Here is a 22374-nt window from a genome sequence, read left to right on the forward strand (position 1 = left end):
ATGGGATAGAGTTTCAGATTCTATATTTAAGTCCAGGGGGAACTTGTGTCGCTTGCCAAAGTCTTACTTACTCTCAAAGAGCGGGACAGTTTAGAGCCAGGCCAAGCACAACATGATGGACCTTTTTGAGACCAGCACTTATTTTTTTAATGATCTGCGCTACATAGAGACGGACCAGAGTTCCTTACAGAATTTGGATTTAGCAGAAGTGTCTCCTCTGTACCAAGGCAATGGGAGTCCACTATCTCCAGGCAGAGGTGGGTAAAAATTGGCCTCAAGGTCCATGTACTTAATAATACTTTTACTTATCAAATCTTTATATCGAAACTTTACATTTTGTAGGAGTAGGATGTAACAAGATTTTGTGTTTTTATGTATTTTTTTTATTCGATTCAAAATGAACAGCAGATAGTGTTTTTGAATGGTGTAAAATATTAATATATTTATAGGTAACTGAGTATATTTGTGAACAAAATCATGCTGAATTTCATTTTATTATTTCATATTTAGGTCTTATTTCCCTGTTTGAGTTTAATTTCATTCTGTTTGGTTGGTTCAGCTACTGGACTGATTTACTGTTACTCATACAGTAAAGCTTTACCATTTTATTTTAGACTAAAAGGATCCAAGAAAGTGAAGAACACAGCCTTAGTTCTTATGTTGTTAGATGTTGTATGATGAAGCTCCAATGTGGTGAACTTAGTATTGGAAAGGTTTTTGGGTTTGATACTTCTTTAGTTGGCTTTTGCTTGGTTACTTCTACTTTTCTTTGACTCGTTATTTCAAAATGACCAACTTAGAGCTTAAAATGCATACCAAACCATACCCCATTCTAAACCATCATTCCCCACCAAACACCATACTCTTTCACCACTAAACATCATATTTTTGTAAAATAAAATCATCATACTCAACAAAGTACCAACATTCTCCACCAAAGGATATCATTCTCAAACAAAAGATCACGATTGTCCAACAAAGATCATTCTTCTCCACCAAACACCAATGTTCTCCATCAAACACCAATATTCTCCTGTAAACAACATAATTCTCCACCAAACACTTCTGTTCTCAACCAAACATAAACATTCTCCACCAAACACCAGCATTCTATGATGAAAAACACTGTTCTTCACCAAACACCACCATTCTCCACCAAACACCACCATTCACTGATAAATACCACTGTTGTCCAACAAACACTATAATTCTCCACCAAACACCAACATTCTTCACCAAACACCATTATTCTCTCACAAACATCACTGTTCTCTAACAAACACCATGATTCTTCACCAAACACCACCATTCTCTGATAAATACCACTGTTGTCTAACAAACCCCATTATTCTCCACCAAACCCCAATGTTCTCCATCAAATGCCAGCATTCTCCTCTAAACACCATCATTCTTTAACAAACACTATTATTCTCCACCAACATTCTCCACCAGACACCATCATTCTCCAAAAAAATCATCATACCCGACCAAACATCAACATTTTCCATCAAAGGCCACCAGTCTCCACCAAACAGCAACATTCTCCAAACACCAACATTCTCCAACAAACACCATCCATTTGGAATACAAGTTTAGACAGTTCTGCTCACTTTTGTTTTCAGGCCAAGATCCAATTCCAAGTGAGCCAGGCTGTGATAGCAGTGGAGAAGAGCATGTTCCTGCCCCTCCAGGTCTCCAGGCACATTGTGAAGGCCACTGTCTCATCTGGGCCTGCAAAACCTGCAAAAGAAAGTGTGCTCCAAGCGACCGGAGGAAGGCTGCCACGCTGCGGGAGCGAAGGCGGCTCAAAAAAATAAATGAAGCTTTTGATGCACTGAAGAAAAAGACGGTGCCCAATCCTAACCAGAGGCTGCCCAAGGTGGAGATATTACGCAGTGCTATAAGCTACATTGAGAAACTCCAGGACCTGCTGCACAGCCTGGATGAGCAAGATAAACTCTCTGATAGGAGTGCATACAGCTATAACATCAAAGACCACAATGTAAGAACCTGCTAAACTGATAAAATTTGTAATATCTGCAGAGGCGGGTTGATTACTAAGTTTATAACTAAGTAAAAGTGTTGGTACTTCATGAAAAAATGATAGTAGAAGTAAAAATAATGGCTAAAGTGAAATAAAAGTAACTATAAAACCCCCTTTTAAGTAAAGAACAACAACAACAAAAAAAACAGCATGAGGTCCAAAAACTCTTATAGTACATTGTTAGATTCTGTTCTTCTCTTTTTGGATCCTTTCAATCTAAAATACAGCAGTAAAGCTTCAAAGTGAGAAGTGTGAATAACAGTAAAGCAGTCCAAGAGCTAACCAGTGCAACAGAATGAAAATAAACCCAAGAAAATGAATTGGATAGAAAATGATAAAGACTACTATGTAATTGAGGAAAACGTAGATTTTTTATATTAAAGGACATCAGAGAAAAGTACAGAGTACATCTAACTGAGTAAAACACTAATTACTACCCACCTCTTCCTATCTGACAACCTTGTGATTAAGTACATGCTATGACCTTTAGTAACAACTGTAAATTACTCTATAGCCATTAATTATTCAGTAACTACTATAAATAATGAAGTTACTATTATGAATTATTCATTATCTACTATGAATTAATTAGTAAACACTTAATATGTAAGTATTTAATACGAATTCTTCAGGTATCTACTATGAATTCTTCAGGTATCTACTATCAATTATTCAGTAACTACTGTGAATTATTCAGTGTTTAATATGAATTATTCAGTATTTAATATGAATTGTTCAGGTATCTACTATGAATTCTTCAGGTATCTACTATGAATTATTCAGTAACTACTATTAATTATTCAGTATTTAATATAAATTATTCAGTATCCACTATCCATTATTCAGTAACTACTATGAATTATTCAGTATTTAACATGAATTATTTAGTATCCACTATCCATTATTCAGTAACTGCTATGAATTATTGAGTATTTAATAATGAATTATTCAGTATCCACTATCCATTATTCAGTAACTACTATGAATTATTGAGTATTTAATATGAATTATTCAGTATCCACTATCCATTACTCAGTAACTACTTTGAATTATTCAGTATTTAATATGAATTCTTCAGGTATCTACTATGAATTATCAGTAAGTATGTAAGTAAACTTTATTTATATAGCACATTTAAAACCAAGTGCTTTACAATAAACACAAAAAAGATTTTCACCTTCCAATCATCACCGCCATACATTAACACAACAGTGTACTGCTCAGTAACTGCTATCAAATAAATGTTCTGTAGTCACGATAGTGAGGAACTGAAGTGTTAAAGAGCCATTAAAAGGATTAAACATTGGAAAATGTTTTCTTGACATAGAACAGTTTATAAACTGACATGTGGAGAAATGTCTTTCTGTTTAGGTGATTAACACTGAGCATCATTGGAAAAAGACTTGTCAAAGCTGGCAGGGAAACGCGGATCATTCCAGTGAGAACCTGTCTCATCAAAGAGAAGGTGTGTACAGCATGCATTCTGCAGTTCACTTCTATAAACACTTGTTTTACACAGCGAGCACTGTCATGTGTCACGATTGGCCCCTCCCAGTCCTGTCCATGTGTTCGTGTTTTGGTTTACCATGTGAGTTTTTGTTTTGGTTTTGTAACTCCGCTCCTGATTGTTTGCACCTGTCCCTCATTATCCCTGTGTATTTAAGCCCTGTGTTTGCCCTTTGTCTTCGCTGGTTGTTGTTGCTCGTCGTGTTTGTGCTGTTGGAAGCTCTGTGCTGGTTTGAGTCTGTTATTTGTCATGTCTGAACCCCAATCTCTCCGTGTTGGCTCAATGACCCTGGACGGTTACAACCCTGATTTTGGATTTGCCCTCAATAAAAGTCGCTTACCTCTGCACATGCGTCCGCTCCCTCGCTCCACATTACATCATGTTGCAATACTGTTTAAATATAATTACATCACTATAACACTGGATCACATTTACAGTGCTGTACACCACCCTTCATTTATTTATATCCCTGTCAAAACAGCCGTTATGTAAAAGTCATTTATTTTTATGAGATATTTCTCAGGAAATTAGATATAAGATAATGCACTTGCATGAAGAAAAGATGAGCCAAAGCAAAATAAGTAGAAAAAAACTGAAGTTTCCAAAAGTGGAGCTCAAAAACTATAAGACAAAAAAAATAAGATTATATAATAATAAACATGCAAGACCTTGTAGACCACCAAACCGTTACCATCAGATAAAAAGCACTTAAAGCTTTCATCTTTGAGAGGGAGGAGAAAAACAAAAAGATGTGAAAAAAATCCACAGGTGTTTCTTTACATTCTTCCACTGTGAGAAGACAACTCAGTACTATGACTCTGAAGGGATGTTTAACTGTCAAGAAGCTGAGAAAAAGAGTCTATGGATAATAAAGTCTTTTTACAGACCACAAAGCTGTTGGTGTTCTGAGAACAGTGGACTGACCACCCCAGAGTCCAGACCTCAACATCACTGAATGTGTTTGGGATTAGTTGGATTGTGTAAAGCAGTAAATGTAACCAACTCCTAAGACTGAACTTTGGAGGTATAAAAGTATCCCTGCAAATTTCTTTGAAAAACTGAAAGTAAAACTTCAGAAAAGAAAGGCAAAAGGTGGACACACGAAATACTTACATAAATTAATGGTAATCTATGACTCTTGCACTATACTGTGCATTAGATTTACATTCTGTAGGGTTAAGTTTGATTCTGCACTTTTGACATCAATCTGCTTCTTTTTATGTAAAAAGCAAAGACTCTGCACACAACAATACATTTTCATTTATTTCATAATAAAATATCTCTTCTTCTATCTATAAACACATGAGACTTTATAGGTTTACAGAGTGTTCATGAAACCTCAGGCTGACCATCAGAGGTCCAAGATAATTCTTAAGCCTGCTGTAAGTCTTTATTGTAGAGTTTCTCAGTTGAACATGTATAATTCACTTAATTTTTACTGTTTAGGATGGACAACAGAGTCGTCAGCGTCCAGCCTCCGCCGCCTCTCCTCTATCGTTAACAGCATTTCCACAGATGACACTAAAGTGCATTGCCCTAAGGAGAGCACAGAAAAATGAAGACAGATGAATGAGAAGCCATCTCACATTTCCACATTTCTGTTATGTTTTGATTCTGCTGTTGTATATTTATATAAACAAAATTTAATTTGTGAAATTTGTGGCCAGTGTATTGTAGGACTGCACGTGATTCCAATATTTTCATTTTTCATCAACAGACTGATTCCTGGCAGATCATATTTTCTTTTAAATAATATGTATAGAGAATGTAGTATTTTATTATTACTTAAATTATTTTGTATTTGTGAATAAAAAACGAATGAATGGTAAAAGGTGTTGAGAGCTCTTAATTACATGCAAAGACCATTTTGCAACAATTAGCAAATTTTGAAATATGTAAAGAGTGAACTGTTACAGTATTGTTTGCTATTCTATACGCATTGCAGGATAGTAGCTATAGTGTTTGGCAAGTAATTATAAAAATTGATTAAATATCAAGACCTGACATATTTAGAGTCGTTATGATGCTGAATCGATCAGTTGACTGTATTATGATGCTAAAATAACCACACACTGTAAGCATTGTGATATATTCATAATAGTGTTTCTGTGAGAATGAGAGCATGATGGTGTTTGGTGAAAAATGATTGTGTTTCTTTGAGAATGATGGTGTTTGGTGGAGAACAATGGTGTTTGGTGGAGAACAATGGTGTTTGGTGGAGAATGATGGTGTTTGATGGAGAATGATGTTTGGTGGAGAATGATGGTGTTTGGTGGGTAAATATGGTATTCAGTGGAGAATGATGGTGTTTGGTGGGTAAATATGGTGTTTGGTGGAGAATGATGGTGTTTGATGGAGAATGATGTTTGGTGGAGAATGATGGTGTTTGGTGGGTAAATATGGTATTTGGTGGAGAATGATGGTGTTTGGTGGAGAATGATGGTGTTTGTTGGGTAAATATGGTATTTGGTGGAGAATGATGTTTAGTGGAGAATGATGGTGTTTGGTGGGTAAATATGGTATGTGGTGGAGAATGAAATTTGTTTTTTTTTTGGACAATGATGGTGTTTTTTGGAAAGGTAGTGTTTGGTGGAGAATAATGGTTGGCAGAGAATGATAACATTTACTAGAGAATTATGGTATTTTCTGAGAATGGTGGTGTTTGTTGGACAGTGATGGTGTTTGGTGGAGAATGATGTTTGATGGAGAATGATGGCAGGTATTGGAGAATGGTGGCATTTTTGAAAATGGTCTTGGGTGGACAATAATTTTGTTGGAGACTGAGGTGTTTGGCTGAGAATGATGCTTTTGATAGGACAGTTATGGTGGAGAATGGTGGTATTTATTGGAGAATGATGGTGGTTGGTGGAGAATTATGGTGTTTGGTGGATAATGATGTGATGTTGAAGAATGATGATGTTTGCTGTAGAATGACAGTTCCTGATTGAGAATGTTGGTGTTGGAAATTATTGGCATTTGGTAGAGAATGATAGTATTTGTTGGAGAATGTGTGTGTATGTTTGGTAGAGAATATTGGTGTTTGGTGGAGAATGATGGTATTTTGAGGGAGAGTGTTTACGCTTGGTGGAGAATGATAGTGTTTGTTGGAGAAAGAAGGCATTATGATTGGTGAAGAACGATGGTGTGTGGAAGGAGAATGTTGACATTTGGTGGAGAACGAAATTTGAGGGAGAATGTTTAGGTTTGGTGGAGAATGGTGATGTTTGAATGTATATCATGATATTTGGTGTGGACAGTTTTCTGATTCAGTTTTAGATTTAAATTATTTATAAATCAGTCAATCAGCTTTCACCCTGTGGTGCCCTACATTATGTACCACCTTTATCTAATTCAGTTGAAATTAGAAGGCTAGATTGTTTCTCTTTGCTAGCAAGCTAGGTACATGTTCTCATTAAGCTTTGAATTAAAAGCCTTCAGCAGACACCAGAGCAGCTTTGCACTCTGAGATTTATGAGCGTCAGAGCCATGACCATCATGAATGACCCTAAAATAGACTCTCAAAGTCCAGTTGCCAGGGCTAAACTCTGGATCTATGTGGTATATTTAGTCAAAGCTTTAACTTTAGTGCATGATCTGGTCAGAGTAAAATGTTGCAAAGCTGTGATCAACAGTAAAGGTATTACTGTACTATTAGAGGGTGTAATTACTTCCCATGTGGGAAACACTGGGCTGTATGAGACATGCCAAGTCTGGCCATTTCTTACTGTTTTATTATGTAATACACATGTAATTTCCATGTGTGTGCTTTCCAGTGCCTCAGTGTTTATTTCCTATTTGGAAATAAAGTAAATATAGTAATACTTAAGCATAAGTCTCTAGATTAAATTGTCTTTAATGCCCCAGGGAACCTTAATTCATATTTTCTTTCTAAGTAGGATAATCTTGCTGTTGTGGATACACAATATACATGTAGAAAGTATGTTCTGTGAACAACTTTCCATTGACTAGTCAATGGCAGACATATTTTGTCAAAATTCTTTAGATATAAACCTGTTGGTGGGATCTAATTTTGAGTATGTAATCAGCACACTTACCTATCACTGCCCACAGTTGTTGTGCACCCCTCAATTTTTCAGGTCAACAAATGACTGATGAAGTTCATTTTCACTAGCTAGAATTAATACTATGAACAGCCATGAGTGGCAATTTTACCACCATAATATAACAACAAATTAGGAAACACTTTAAAAGAATGGACATTCAGTTTTGAGATGATATTGTATAATCACTCAAACTTCAACGTTCAAAAAATTCAGTTATAGATTCAAATATTCTGTTACAGAGACAGTAGCAGGCTGTGAGGAGGATTCAAGGCTCAGGATGCATGAGAGTGTTTGTGTTGCTGTGTCCATCACCTGATCTCACATTAAGTCGAAGTAACTTAACTACGTAACTTCACTACTGCCAATTCATGAAATGGCAATTTTCATCTCATGGTCAACTACAAAAATATTCAAAGTTATTGTGGGCAACATTAAAAGTGCTGACTTTCATCAATAGTTCAATGTTACGCCAACATAGTCAACATTGAAATTTTAACCTTAACCAAAATGATGATTCTGATGGAAAATCAATAATGGATCAATGTTACTCTGCTATCTGGTTATATATTGGCTGCATTTCTCTGTGTACATTTCAAGTCATGTGTCAACTACAATGACTTTTTGTGGTTTTATCCTGGGTTCAATACTGTTTGGTCTAAGGGCATTTTCTCAATTTTTGCATATCTTCTTAGATTTGTCTTTGAAGGTGCTTGCATATAACATTACCCATATGTTTCATATCAAAATATCCAGTTATGTTTGTCACTACTTAGTCTAAAACCAATAGACACCAACTAGTTAAAATAAAGTACACCCATTTCATAACCTCAGTGTTCTTTCACATAAACCAAATGAACACATACGGTTCCTTCTCTGAGAAAACTATCGGCCCACTTGCACTAGAAAACAGCAAAAGATTATATTATACATCACATCATATAAATTCATCTAGAATCGCCACTGTTGCACTTGTAAATATGACTTTGTCACCTGTTCAAAGGCAATTCACAATTAGGAAAGTTTCTATTAACACTTGAGTACAGCATTGGGAGAAATTGACTCCCAATCCCACCTGTGCTCATGGGAATAATGGGACCATGCCTAAATAGTTGTGAGATATGTCTGATAAACAGTTTTTAAACCAGGTTTTATTTTGTTTTTTGCTGAATGTTTAATAAAACACTCAATGTTAGTACCATACTAATTTTTATAATACTTTACACTGTGTTCTCTGGACTAGAACCTAAAATAACCCTTGGCCATGCTTTTGCATATCACACACACACACACACACACGTATACTCCTACTTATGCATTACTCAAACACACCAATGACTCACCCAGTTAGACTGTGGCAGTGACGTATATCCAAAGGGAGAAAATCAGCCACACTCTCAAGACTCATTACTGTAATGTACTGTAATTACTGTGGCTGCAGAAGTGATAAGGTAAAAATGTACATAAATTGTGCACAAAAATTTCCAAAAAACATTTAAGGATGTGGAAATCAACTAAACATGTCATTTGACCAGAGGTGTTCAAAGATTTTCCTTATTTCAATTAATGTGTTTGCTTGTTCAGAATCATAGTTTGTGACACAAACAAAATCTATAAATTTGTATTTAGAAGTCCTGTCCTCTACCGCGATGAAAGGGTATGAAAGGTCAAAGATCAGTAACAAGTCACCATGAATTGGAATGGATTCCGAAGATTCCACTTCTAGAATTCTAGGTTAAAAAGTCAAATTTTTGAGTATTATTTCAGCAAATACAAACCTCAATTCCAAAAACGCTGTCAAAAATAATAAAAACAGAAAGCCTTTATAAAGTTTTATAGATTTATAAATCTAGTTTATACCTGGATTCAAACAACATGTATTGTACACAAAAAACAAATACAACATGGTTTACATGATCAACTTCATTGTTTTTCTCTCAATACATGCTCATTTTGAAACTCATGCTTGCAATATGTACCAAAATGGTCAAGACAGGATCAATCTAACGATTGTGTGGTGTTCATGTTACTCAGTGGTGTGGTGGACCCACTGGATTTTTACATTTTATATATATATATATATATATATATATATATATATATATATATATATATTTTTTTTTTTTTTTTAACAAAAATGTTTAAAGATGTGTAAAGTGGCCAGTATATGGTTCTCCTTTAGCAGCTGTAGCCGGTCAGTAGTCTGTCCATGTTGTCAACCCTCATACACACACACACATGCGCGCGCACACACACACTCTACAGCAAGCCATGTAGGAGGAGAACAGAGTGAGGGACAGAGCACCTCCACACTTTCATTCTCTGCGAGTTCACCCCAACACCACATGTGTGATAGAATTGTGTAGGGGTGTTCAGTATGAAGTCATTGAAAATGTGTTATTTCATATGTTTTTCACAGAAAATGAGCAAAGGCCAAGGAATATGAGGTTGAAATAATAATAATTGCATATTAATTCTTTTGGTAAACATTGAAAATGGGTCCCACAGACCTGAACATCACACAAGTGTAAAAACTAGGAACACTGTTAAGTGTTTAAGAACATATCAAGCACATGATGCAAACATGATTGGTATAAAAAAAGCAGCCAGCAAAATTTCAGCAGTTTAAGAACAACAATCCTCAGTGAGCGATCACAAGGATTTTGTTTTTTACCTTCTATGATGCGGAATTTCATCAAAATTTCATCATTTAGGGGATCCCTCAGAAAGCAGTGAATTAAAAACCAGCATGCTTTCATGATGAATATCGCCACACAGAGTACTTTGACAGATCACTGACAATAACACTGCTTGTTGCTGCATCCACAAATGCAAGTTAAAACTGTACTATGCACAGAGGAAGCCTTATTTCAAAAATGCTGGGCTCTGGACTGATGGAATGGAAATAATGGACATTGTGTTCTCCAGGCCAAAGAAGAAAAGGACCACCCAGATTGTTACCAGCATAAAGTTGAAAAGCCAGGGTCTGTCATGGTATGAGTGTATTTGTGCACTCTGATGTGCAACTTTGACATCTGTGATAGTACCATTAACAATGAACACATTTTGGAGCAACATATGCTGCCCTCTGCTCTAGACTGGCCTGTCTAAAGCCCAGAACTGTCTCCCCTTGAAAATGTAAGGCACATTAAGTGCAATATACAACAGCAAAGGTTCTGTATGCTTTGAGAGCTATTAAAACTGCAACAGTTGGTGTCATCAGTTCTGAAATGATTATTCGGTGTTGCTAAAAGGAAAGGTGATGTAACACTGTGGTAAACATGCCTCTGTTCCAACTTTTGTGTAATGTGTTAGAGGTATCAAATTTGGTATGAGTGTATATTTACTCAAAAAGCAATAAAATAGGTAAATAAAAAAAAGTCAGTTTAACTTAATACAGGTCGAACAGAATTTATTTTTTATTAGCATTTCATACTGCCCCAGACTTTTTGGAATTGAAGTTTGTATCTCTGCGGTCTTCATATGATCTGAAACTGGCAGACAGAAAAAATAAGTGGCCTAAAAGGTATCAGTCTCAGTGATTTGTGCATGCTGAGAAGATAAAAATAATCAAAACATTGCTGTGTTCTTTGCTCTGTTGGGCTGATTGAGTGAGATTGAGTGTGCGTCGGGCTGATGTGTGATAAGCTAGATCATATTCAGACTGCAGCACTTCAAAGTCATCTCTCATGTCTCTATTCTGATGATGTGGAGTTAGAAAGGCAGACTGAAATCAGATAGCTCTCTCCATCCCAGGCTTTAATGGGGGTTTGAGTTGGGTGTGATTTTATGGGGCTGGATCACGCTCACAATGCCAGACGCTCTGCATGGGTGTAGATATACAAAGACTTTGTGGAAACACTTTCTGGAAACAACCATAGTTCTGGATATTACCATTGCAATATGGACACCACCAAGATCTGATTAATTATAAGTTAAAATGTTAGGAAAGAGTTAATGTGATTTGGAGTTTTTTTAGGCCATGACTGTTGGTTTTGCAGCAAATGTTTATGTATTAATACATTTAATTCCCAAAGAGAATCTTCTTTGTTTCCCAAGTAGTATTATTACAAAATCTGTACACTGAAAGATCCTTTAGGCAAGTATAAGTGGATCTTCCATGCCATTGCTCCAAAAAACCTTTTTGTCTCCATTTGACTCTTTTATTTTAAACAGTGTACGTAGAAAATTGAAACAGTCTGAAAACAGTTTGTCTCTGCATCCACAAATGCAAGTTAAAACTCTAAAACACAAAGACAAACCCATATATAAATAGAATACAGAAATGCTGCCACCTTCTCTGGGCCTGAGCTCATTTAAAATGGACTGAGGGGAAGTGGAAAAGTGTTCTGTGGCCCGACAAATCAACATTTTAAAAATCACTGCATCCTCTGGACTAAAGACCACTGTGAAGTCACCATTAATGCTGAATGATATATAAATGTTTGTTTTAACATATGCTGCTATGGAGCCAATGTCTTTTTCAGGGAAGGCCTTGATTGTTTCAGCAAGACAATGTCAAACCACATTCTGCATGTATTACAACAGCATTGCTCTGTTTTAAAAGAGTCTGGGAACTAGTTTATGAAATGAAAAATATGACAAGGGAGACCCCATAATGTTGAGCAGCTGAAATCCTATGTTAAGCAAGAATGTCAAACATTTAACTTTCAAAACTACAGCAGTTGGTCTCCTCCATTCCCACATGCTTTGAGAGTGCTGCTAAAAGAAGATGAAACACAGTGGTAAACATGCCCCCGTCACAAATTTTGGAATGTGTTGTTGGCATCAAGTTGAAAATGGGCATATATATTTTTAAAAACAACAGAATTTCTAAGTTTCAACATTTGATTTGTTGTCTTTGTACTGTTGTCCTATTTGTACTATTGAAAATATGATTTACATGATTTTCATTTCATAGCATCCTATTTTTTATTTACATTCTGCACAGTGTGCCAATTGTTTGAAAATGAAGTTATACATGAAATTGTTATTTATATACACTGTCTGATTTTATAGACATTATTTTATAATAGTTTTGAGACCTTTTTTGGTCTAAAAAATAGTTTAAAATTCTGCAAAGTTACACACAAACAGAAAATAAGGCAAAATACTCCCGAAAAACATGTTTGTTCATTTACCACTATTTTGTCATCATCAACATTACATTTAAAACTCATTTCAGCATCTCTAGTATGTATCCTTGGGATCACCACCAGTATAAAGCGAAAATTGATACATTTCTTTTAACCATTTCACATTAGACCACTCGGAACGACTTTGTTTACATCTCAACAACTGAATTATGAAGACATTGTTAAAAATGCTGGTAATTTATTACAAACATTTGTTACAAAAAGTTCAACCTTATTGTTAATGCTTATTTCCATAACTGCATGTAAGCTGTATTTCATCATTTATTTGTCTCTAATCAAGTGGAACAGTTCATAATCAGGTCAAACCGTGTTGAGCAGTCACACAGTGAAGGCTGATGAAAAGATGATTTGGAATAGGAAGAGAAAAGTGCTGATTTACAGCCGTGCCTGTGTGTGTCCTGCTCCGAGGCAATTCTTTGCTGGACTGGAGCTGGCAGGACGTTTCCTCACTCTGCCAGACAAATGCTGCTGCCAATCATCCAATCAGACCATATGATCTAATATGATCCTGTTATTGCAGAGAAGAAAAATGCAGCCAATAGCCGGTCTTAGCAAAAAAGAGGCTTTGGAGAGAGGGGGTCAAACGGAGGTGGAGACCATTTCTCTCTCTTGTTTTTTCCAATTTAGACAACAGGATATGAAGCTAAGAGCCAACAAGAACTTTGATACTATTCTATCCATATACAAGCATGTACTGGAATAAAATAACATTACTCTAGGGTCTTACTATAGTTAGCGTGCTAATTACTGTGCTAATGAGCTTCTATCACTTGTTAGCTACAATAGCCTAATTAGGGCTGCCAGGTGTCTGGTTCATTGTCCATTTCTGCCAACTGGACATAAAAACATGTTGAGTCTTACTTTATATAGTTGAAACATATAACGTAGATTAAGTGCAGTCTCTCTCTCTCTCTCTCTCTCTTTCTCTCTCTCTTTCTCTCTCTCTCTCTCTCTCTCTTTCTCTCTCTCTCTCTCTCTCTTTCTCTCTCTCTCTCTCTCTCTCTTTCTCTCTCTCTCTCTCTCTCTCTCTCTCTTTCTCTCTCTCTCTCTCTCTCTCTCTCTCTCTCTCTTTCTCTCTCTTTCTTTCTTTCTCTCTTGCAGGGACAGAGCATTCTGTGTCTATTAATAAAGACACATATACTGTACTAAAACTTTTTTTTATACACTTTGCTTTTTATACTTTCTATACTGTGCTGCCATATGAACATGGGAGGTGTGGATATGCAAAGTGGACATGCAAAGTGGATCTCGGGAGCCAACATTAAATGTTCATGTTGCTGTTGTTCAGGTTGGGCTGTAGGATAGCTGGTGTCAGTGTTAGTGCCTACTGTAAAGAGAAAGTGTATGGCTGGAAATGAACTGCCTGCTTTCCCAGCCCCTTAAATAACTTTTAAATAATTTTTAGGTAAGAATAAAATAATCATCCTTTGCAGTAAAATAAAGCCCTGCTGACACAGGTTTAACAATAAATGGTCTTAAACACTGGAGTTAATGTGGCCAAAATCCACTGATTCACTAACCTTTTGCCTTATAGACTGATTCAAGGACTGCTGGTCACATAGAAATGCAGATAACGATCTTGCCTAGCTAATAGCTAATGAAAAGGCAATGAGAAAGATTTAAGATGAGCATGGATAATTTGGAGACAAATTGAGTTGCCTACATTTATAAGCACTCAAGCTGGTTTCCTGATATGTTTAATCTGCATTGAGAAACTGTCGACCACAAAAAATTGTGAAGCGTAAGTCAGCTTCTCATTCGCCAGCTGTCAATTGACAAGCTGACTTTACCCTCATGAAAAGCCAAACATTGAGACAATTTACAAGCAGCTATTCTGCTTTTGAGTAAAAGTTTCCTGCTGGAAATGCAAGAAAAGTAGCTGAGTTAAAGCTAAAAGCAGAGCAAAGTAAGTCTGCGTTTTCATTTATATTATATTTTTTAGCCAGTACCAGGATATTAGCACATACTGGGACATATTCACAGCCAAGATGGTGAAATGTACATAAAATGTTGTGGCTCCCAAGGTGGTTTGAATTTAGTTGAAAGTACAAAATGGCTCTTTTTAATATTTGGGTTGCGACCTCTGAGTTAAGTAAACAGCGATATCGTCTATGGCTGTACAGTATGTTGTTTGCTATTCTGTATTGTGATATTGGCCTTGTGTATTCATGGAATCTAACAAAAGTCAGTTATTTTAGTGAAAATGTTGCAAGATAATATTTAATCATTTAGTACGTGGCATATTTTTTTCTGCAACAGCTTCTTGCTGTCAGGACACCCCCCACCCCACCCCACCCCCACACCCACCCACTCTGTCGCTAAACTCCACCCATTCTCTCACTTACCAACTTTCATCCTTGCACTAGTCACATTCACTATTCCTAGTACAACATATGGTTGCTGTCAGAGAAAACCTTGCATCTTCATATTTGTCGTTTTTTTAGTTTTTCACATTTTCTGAAAGTGACATCTGACAAAGGAACCAATAGATATATTGCTAAATTGAAAGTATTTTGTGTTTTTTCCAATTTTTTTGTTCTTGGAGATACAATGTTTTGTTTTGGCAGCAATGACATATTATGTTGCTGTTTGTGTTTGTATGTAATTACTGTTACAGTGCACTCAGTACACACTCACTGAACTTCTCTTATGAGCCTCTTTTTTGCTGTTATTAACACTTATTAACATTAACATGTTCCATCATCAACCATCAAGTTCATACAATGTTTTAGATGTGTAAGGAAGCACAACACTACAAATGTGCAGCAGCATTATCCATATCACACAGCCCTGACATCTGTCTTCGGAAATGAGAAAGTTGTGGAGTTGTGAACACTAAATAAGCCCCTGCTGCCCTGCACTTAACACGGTCCCTGACCCCTAACTACAGTCCTCCAGGGGCCAGCGAGAAAAAACACACTGGAGCTTTCCCAGGAGACCACAGCTACCCTACACATCTCACCACAGGTCTGCAAGAGCCTCAGAGGAGCAATGCGCTTTCAACATGTGCTTATGCTATCTCGGCTAGACTCACTTATCCTGGCAGGTTTTCTCGTTGTCTGTGTTGTCCACAGTCAATGGCCTTTGATCCCTGGCTCAGTTAAAGAGCGTTATCCCCTGTCCATGTCTTCTTCAGCTGTGTGCAATTCAAACTACAGCGCAAGCTACGGCCTGTGTTTGTTTAGCTGCGGAGCACAAACGTTTTTAACACACTGGGAGAGGTACCCACACTGTATCCTTATTCACTGTCAACACAGACTGCAAGTAATGACCTCTACTGTTCATTGAGTCTGCTAATTAGCTTCAAATGTGTTCTATGTTAAAAGTCATTCAAGCAAATGCAAAATTAATTAAAAATATCTCTTACAGAGTTAGTTGGTCTGTTGTTTGCCAAGCATTCCAGGCCAGATACAGTCATATGTAAAAGATTGTGTGCCACTGCTCAAATTACATGTATTGTTGATTTTCTAAGGGAAAGTAAATCAACACATCCTCTACAGAGAACACACGTCTGCACATTTTAGTGCATAGCTACTGTCCATTTTTAATTTTAACATGTTTGTGGAAAAATATAAAACATAAATTGTGGCACATTTTATATTTTCTGTTTTATTTTATATAGTATGTTAAACTCAAATAGAAAGAAACTGTGCAGTAACATTTGCAGGAAAATGTCACATTTAAGTTATTCCCCGGAGATGAATAACGTATTTTATTTAAGAAAATCAACAAAACATGTCATTTGACTGAGGATGTTCAAACGTTTGCATATGCTTGTGCATTTTACATCTCACATGAGTGTTAATTACTCCTTAACTAACTTAACGTGTTTGAAGTAACACTGCTATCTGCATTCCACCCTTCATAGCTGAACAACTGTTCAGTCAGTTAGCTTCAAATTAGTTCTCTATTAACTCTCATTCAAGCAAAAATTTCATTCAAGTAAAAAACTCCTTTTACTTCACACTGTAATGAGATTTAACTAAAATTTGCATCTGCCTTGTCTGTATTAGCCATCAACACAGAAAGCCTAAATAATGACATGTAGCCCCACTGCCCAGTAATTTAGCCTCATATTCTCATGCACCAATATAGTGAATCAAGCATCATACAAAGATTTCTTTGTTTTTAATTCAATGAAAAGTTGTGATTTAATGTAATAATGAAAAAAATCTCAATTTTAAAATTTTTCTTTATCACACATGATTGTTAATGACCTATTAAGTAATTTAATGGGCTTTCAGTAACACTGTTCTGCCAGTTTTCACGCCTCCACAAGCAGTTCTGCTCCTTCAGTTCCTGGAGTCCTGCAGCTCTATAGCGTCCCCTGTGCAGCTGAGGTCTCAATTGTGAATCAATGAGAGAGAATTGGGTACTATTTGAATTTGTATGCTGTCTGTTTTTGTGCGTATTAATCAAAATAAAAAATGCTCATAAAAATGTATATGAATAACAGAAATACTCCCAAAAAATAATATATAAGTATAATATAACATATGTAACTACTTTAGGCCTAGTATAGTTTGGCCTGCAGGGGCATCCAATGTATTGTTTATTACAATCACACAAAATAAAGAATAGTTATGATGTGTGTAGTAATTTTTTAGGTATTTTTAGTAAATAAATAAAAAATAAAACAAATTTAAAAAAATATACTTAATAAAATAATTCAGATTCAAACTCTCTCAGTTTTTACTCTCTTTCTTTATTCTTTCTGGCAATGCCCATCACACCAGTATACACCATGTACAAAACTGCATATATATATATATATATATATATATATATATATATATATATATATATATATATATATATATAAAATTTATTGTATATGAAAGTTGCACTAAAGAAAAAAGAATAAATATGAAAATGAGTGTTTCTCATTTTTGCTTTTATTGATGACAAAACCCTCTTACTAGGTCCATCACACAAGGAAGCTGTTTTAGCTGAATGAGAAACCACTCCTTCATGCAGATGTGGGAAACTCCACAGGGTGTAGACAGGAGTCGGGGTGAGGAGGGTAAGGAGATTGGGGTGGAGGAGAATGTTGGGTGGTGGGAGGTGCTGATTTCACCCTTTGCTTTGGGCCAATGGGGTATGGTCATCGCAGCTGGCCAATGTGGGCCCAGGCTTGTAGGATAAGCTCCTATAAGAAGAGGTCGAATGGCAGCAGCCTTTACACATCACTCTGAAGCTACCAGCTTCATCAACCTCTTTTTACATCAGTCTGATGTTGCTACTTCCTTTCAACCTCTTTCCTCAGACGGTACTACCTTCAACAAGCTCTTTTTAGAGGTTAGCTAATTTTCTCTTCAAGAGATTACTAACGTGACAGTTTTCCCTCCAAAACTCGACTGGCCTAAGAATGGACGTTTTCTGCCCAACCCAAACCTTCTGTGCCTCTTCTCCTGAGGCTCTGGAGTTTGGTCATTCAGGAGAACTAGCCGGATCTGAGGAAGATGAACACATTCGAGCTCCTGGGGGCCTCCACCAGCCTGGCCATTGTCTTCAATGGGCCTGCAAAGCCTGCAAGCGCAAAGCCAGCAGCGTAGACCGTCGCAGAGCAGCCACCATGCGGGAGAGACGCAGGCTGAAGAAGGTCAACCATGCCTTTGAGGCACTCAGAAGGTGCACCTCAGCTAACCCCAGTCAACGGCTGCCCAAGGTGGAAATCCTGAGGAACGCCATCCAGTACATCGAGAGCCTGCAGGAGCTGCTGAGGGAGCAAGTGGAGGAATACTACAGCCTGCCCACAGAGAGCAGCTCTGAACCACCCAGTCCATCATCCACATGCTCTGACAGCATGGTAAATATAAATACTTCAACATTATACTTTCTTGCAATGTCATCACAGTGAATGTGAGCTCTAGCACAGCAGCTCTCAACATTTTTTGTATACAATAAGTGCCATTGTGCACCTTGTCTTACTGGAAATTTGTCCATTTTGCTAGCTTCCTCTGCACATATCAACCTGCAGGCACCACAGACATGACACTGTTGTATTGCAATGTAAATTGTTAAATGGGCACTGGATAGTCATGAATTGTGATTGGTTGCCATCATTAATAATATTATTTTTAAAACAAGTTTAAAACAACAATTTTTAGACCAAAGTAGATTTGAGAAGCTTTAAGAAGATCTAAGCTTTTCTTTACAACTTTTAGTCATTATTGCTACACAAACCACAAAGTTGCTATTGTGTGCTGCAAAGACGATATGAAAATACCCCTAAAATGAACCATGGGGCTGGTTTGCTTCTGTACTGAAAATACTATAGTACAATTGTAGCTTCAAATATGGTGATTATTAAAGAAACTCCAATTGACTGAATACATGGCATAATTAAATGCAGTTCTTATAGTTCTAATAATATTCTTCATAAATTTATATATATATTTCAATATGTTAAATTCTGCAAATAAACAAAAATTGTACAATGAAATGTGCATAAGTGTGTTCTATGCAGAGGATGTGTTCCTTCTACTTCAATCAACAAAGCATGTTATTTGAGTAGGAGTGCAAAACATTTGCATACGGCTGTATGATGGACACATTTTAGTCCCTTATATCAGTGTGGCAGCTCCAGGACTGACATCACTGACCTTTGAATCCAGCTTATATGTATATGTCTATGTATACTGAGCTTCTCTCTCTCTCTCTCTCTCTCCCTCTTTCTGTCTCTATGAGTGTATAGCTGTCTCTCCCTCAGCATGTCTATAATAAATCGCTGCCCACATCTGTCTCCTCTTATACGCCAACATATTAGCTTACTGCTTGTCTGGTCTCTTAAGGTTTAGGCCGATTTTATTAGCGTGACGTCCAAATTGTCTTTATTCTTGCATTGCTTCTTTATGGGGGCTGGGAAGTGATCCAAAGGAAGGAAAAGGGTGATTCTTACTGCTGAAGACCTTTTGGAACACATTGGGGTGGCTTTTTAACCTTCTGTCTATAGTCATGATACAGTAATATACAATCAACAAAACTACTTTAAAAGTAATTCAATTTAATTAAGAAATTCATAGCAGAAAAAAAAAATTCATAATAGATGCTAAACAATCCATAGTGTTTACTGAATAATTCATAGTGTTTACTAAGTAACTCGTAGCTGCTGAATAATACATCTTAATATTAATAGTCAAACCTGCCTCCACCGTAAGGAGTTCATTTAACACACCTTCAGCTTTTGTTTCTCATTTCTCAAACATGATTTTGGCCTAATCTGAGTCATTTACCATTTATTTGGCCCAATAGTTTTCCAAGATGTTGCTTCTCTGGACATTAGTGATTTAAGATGTTTTTAAATGGCAGATGACGGCCGGCTTTTCCCACTCAGCTCTTTACAGCCTAATAAAGCCTGAGCTAATCCAGGCTGGGCAGGCAGGCAGGGAAGCCTGAGCATAGCTGCATTCCTCTCTGAGCTCACTGCCTGAGCTCTGTTCCTGCCAGGATTTTCTGCACATTTACTCTAGCCAGAGCTTCGTCTTGCACGGGCCGGTGTGCTTTTCACTCAAACGATCGATTCGGCATGCCTGGAGCCCAGCTTAGCGTGGGAGTTCCTCACGGGGTGTAAAAGGGGGGCATGAAATAAAGAAACAGTGACCTAACAGTCGAGGAACATGAGAAACGGGCAAATGTATCTAGATCCAGTGTACATACAGTCCAGGCAAGGCATGAATATAGGTTCAAAAGACATTTTGATAGGCTATTGGACAAATCAGTGAAGTTAATGCTTCTCTATGCCAAACTGAAAATAAATTCTTAATAAGTCTTAATAAAATGTGCCCCAACAAGTGAGCATGTATCTTCTTCAGTGCTGCTGAAAAAACATCTCAGGTGGCTCCTCCTGAAGCTGCTTGATAGACTGCCAAGAGTGTGTAAAGCTGCATGGAGGCCAAGCAAAGTTATTTTCTAAAAGAATCTTAAAATACAGTTTGGATTTGTTTGGCACTTTTTGTCCACTGCATAGTTCCAAATGTTTTAGAAAATATGAAAAACAGTGAAAAAAAATAATGAAAACAGTTCATGAATAGGTGTTCAGACTTTTTGTAGTGTAGAGAATGGCCTTGTTGTTACAGTGCATATTTGGATATTGTGCTGAACAGTATGTTGTTCTGTTCTCCTTACAGACCGACTGCAGCAGCCCTGTCTGGTCTCAGATGAATATAATACCCAGCAGCTCGTACAGCTACAACGTCCAAAGCAGTAAGTTCTGTTCAATCTTTGTCTTCAAGTTGGTTGATCTAAAGTTTGATTTAAAGTTTTATTGAGGTGATATTTTGGCAAGACTTATACAGTTTTCAGTTATCTCAAATGTAGTCGACCAGCCAGGACATGCTCAATGCATGAAGTTTGTTTCTTTAGTTTATCCTGGGAGCTACGAGGCTAATGTAGCTACCACATAATGAATGCTTATTATCAAACATTTAGCATTAGCAAATGCACGTCTAAATTATTACACACTTGCCTCAAATCATGCTGACTTGTAATCTCAGTCACTAATGTACGCGCTAGTAATGTTTGCATTAGCTACCTAGCTAGCTAAAATGTTAACTTAGATGCTAATTCTAAAATAGCGATTAACATGTCAGCACACCTTTATAGTCTCCAATCTGGAGTGGTTACTGGTGGTTATCCTCATGTCAGCAAAGATAGAGGAGAATTTCCAACTGAAGGCAGAAACAACTCAATTACACGAACATTACTCACTGCAGCCCTGTGAATATGATCCTAACAAGTCAGGACCTCAGTTCTTTCTAACCCCTGACCATTTCAAACTTCTCTTTTTTTTCCAGTTAGTGGGGTGGAGAGGGCTGTCGGAGCGTCCAGTCTGCAGTGTTTGTCCAGTATTGTGGACAGACTTTCCTCAGTGGACACTGGGATTGCTGCTGGAATGAGGAACATGGAGGCCCTTTCACCAACACACAGCGATTCCCAGTCCAGCGCTCCAGACAGTCCAGGCAACAGACCCATCTACCACATCCTGTGAGACGGAGAACAAGAGAAAGAGAGAAAGAGAGAAAGAGAGAGACACTCCAGGAACCTAACAATCACCATGCGAATATAAAATGTTGACATTTATGTACACCATTCTCATGGCTGTGGCTGTTGTATAATCTACATAAAATCTTTTATGTAGGAGAATCTCAGTAAAATATATATATTTTTTCTGGCTAAGTAAAAGGCAAACTCATATGCAAATGTTTGGGTGCCCCAAGTGAAAATAAGTTAATATACCCTCTACAGAAAACACACTTCTGCACATTTTAAAGAGCAATGGCTATGTGCTGAATTTTATACATTTTGGAAAACGAAACGAAACAAAAAATGTGGCCTGTGTTATGCCATATTTTATGTTGTTGTTTTTTTTTTATGGAAAACTCGGCATTGAAATTGTGCGCCACAATGTGCACAAACATGCCATATTTAAGTGTGTTCTCTGTAGAGCAATGTAGAGAAAATTCAGCAAAACAGGTCATGTTACCGGAGGTGTTCAAACTTTTGTTCTTGACTGTCCATCAGGCTTATTTTGTCATTATGTCTTGCTTGCACCATGACATTTTCAGTAAGTTTTAAATGAAAGGCTAATATAGAGAGAGTAAAGTG

General features: G+C 37.0%; 2 protein-coding genes across 2 annotated transcripts; both read left to right on the forward strand.

The window, feature by feature from the left end:
- The first annotated feature begins 90 nt into the window (after positions 1–90).
- On the forward strand, positions 91–5319 carry myf6 (myogenic factor 6). Its single transcript, XM_017709103.1, has 4 exons — positions 91–257; positions 1623–2002; positions 3416–3509; positions 4998–5319. Exons 1-4 carry the CDS (start codon positions 113–115, stop codon positions 5108–5110), a joined length of 732 nt encoding a protein of 243 aa, XP_017564592.1. The 5' UTR covers positions 91–112; the 3' UTR covers positions 5111–5319.
- A 12655-nt stretch (positions 5320–17974) lies between these two features.
- Positions 17975–21977, forward strand: myf5 (myogenic factor 5). Its single transcript, XM_017709105.2, has 3 exons — positions 17975–18577; positions 20898–20973; positions 21564–21977. The coding sequence occupies exons 1-3, from the start codon at positions 18137–18139 to the stop codon at positions 21755–21757; spliced, it is 711 nt and encodes a 236-aa protein (XP_017564594.1). The 5' UTR covers positions 17975–18136; the 3' UTR covers positions 21758–21977.
- The last annotated feature ends 397 nt before the right edge of the window (positions 21978–22374 follow it).

This window comes from Pygocentrus nattereri, chromosome 1 (assembly GCF_015220715.1).
Source record: "Pygocentrus nattereri isolate fPygNat1 chromosome 1, fPygNat1.pri, whole genome shotgun sequence".
NCBI classification, from domain to species: Eukaryota; Metazoa; Chordata; class Actinopteri; order Characiformes; family Serrasalmidae; genus Pygocentrus; species Pygocentrus nattereri.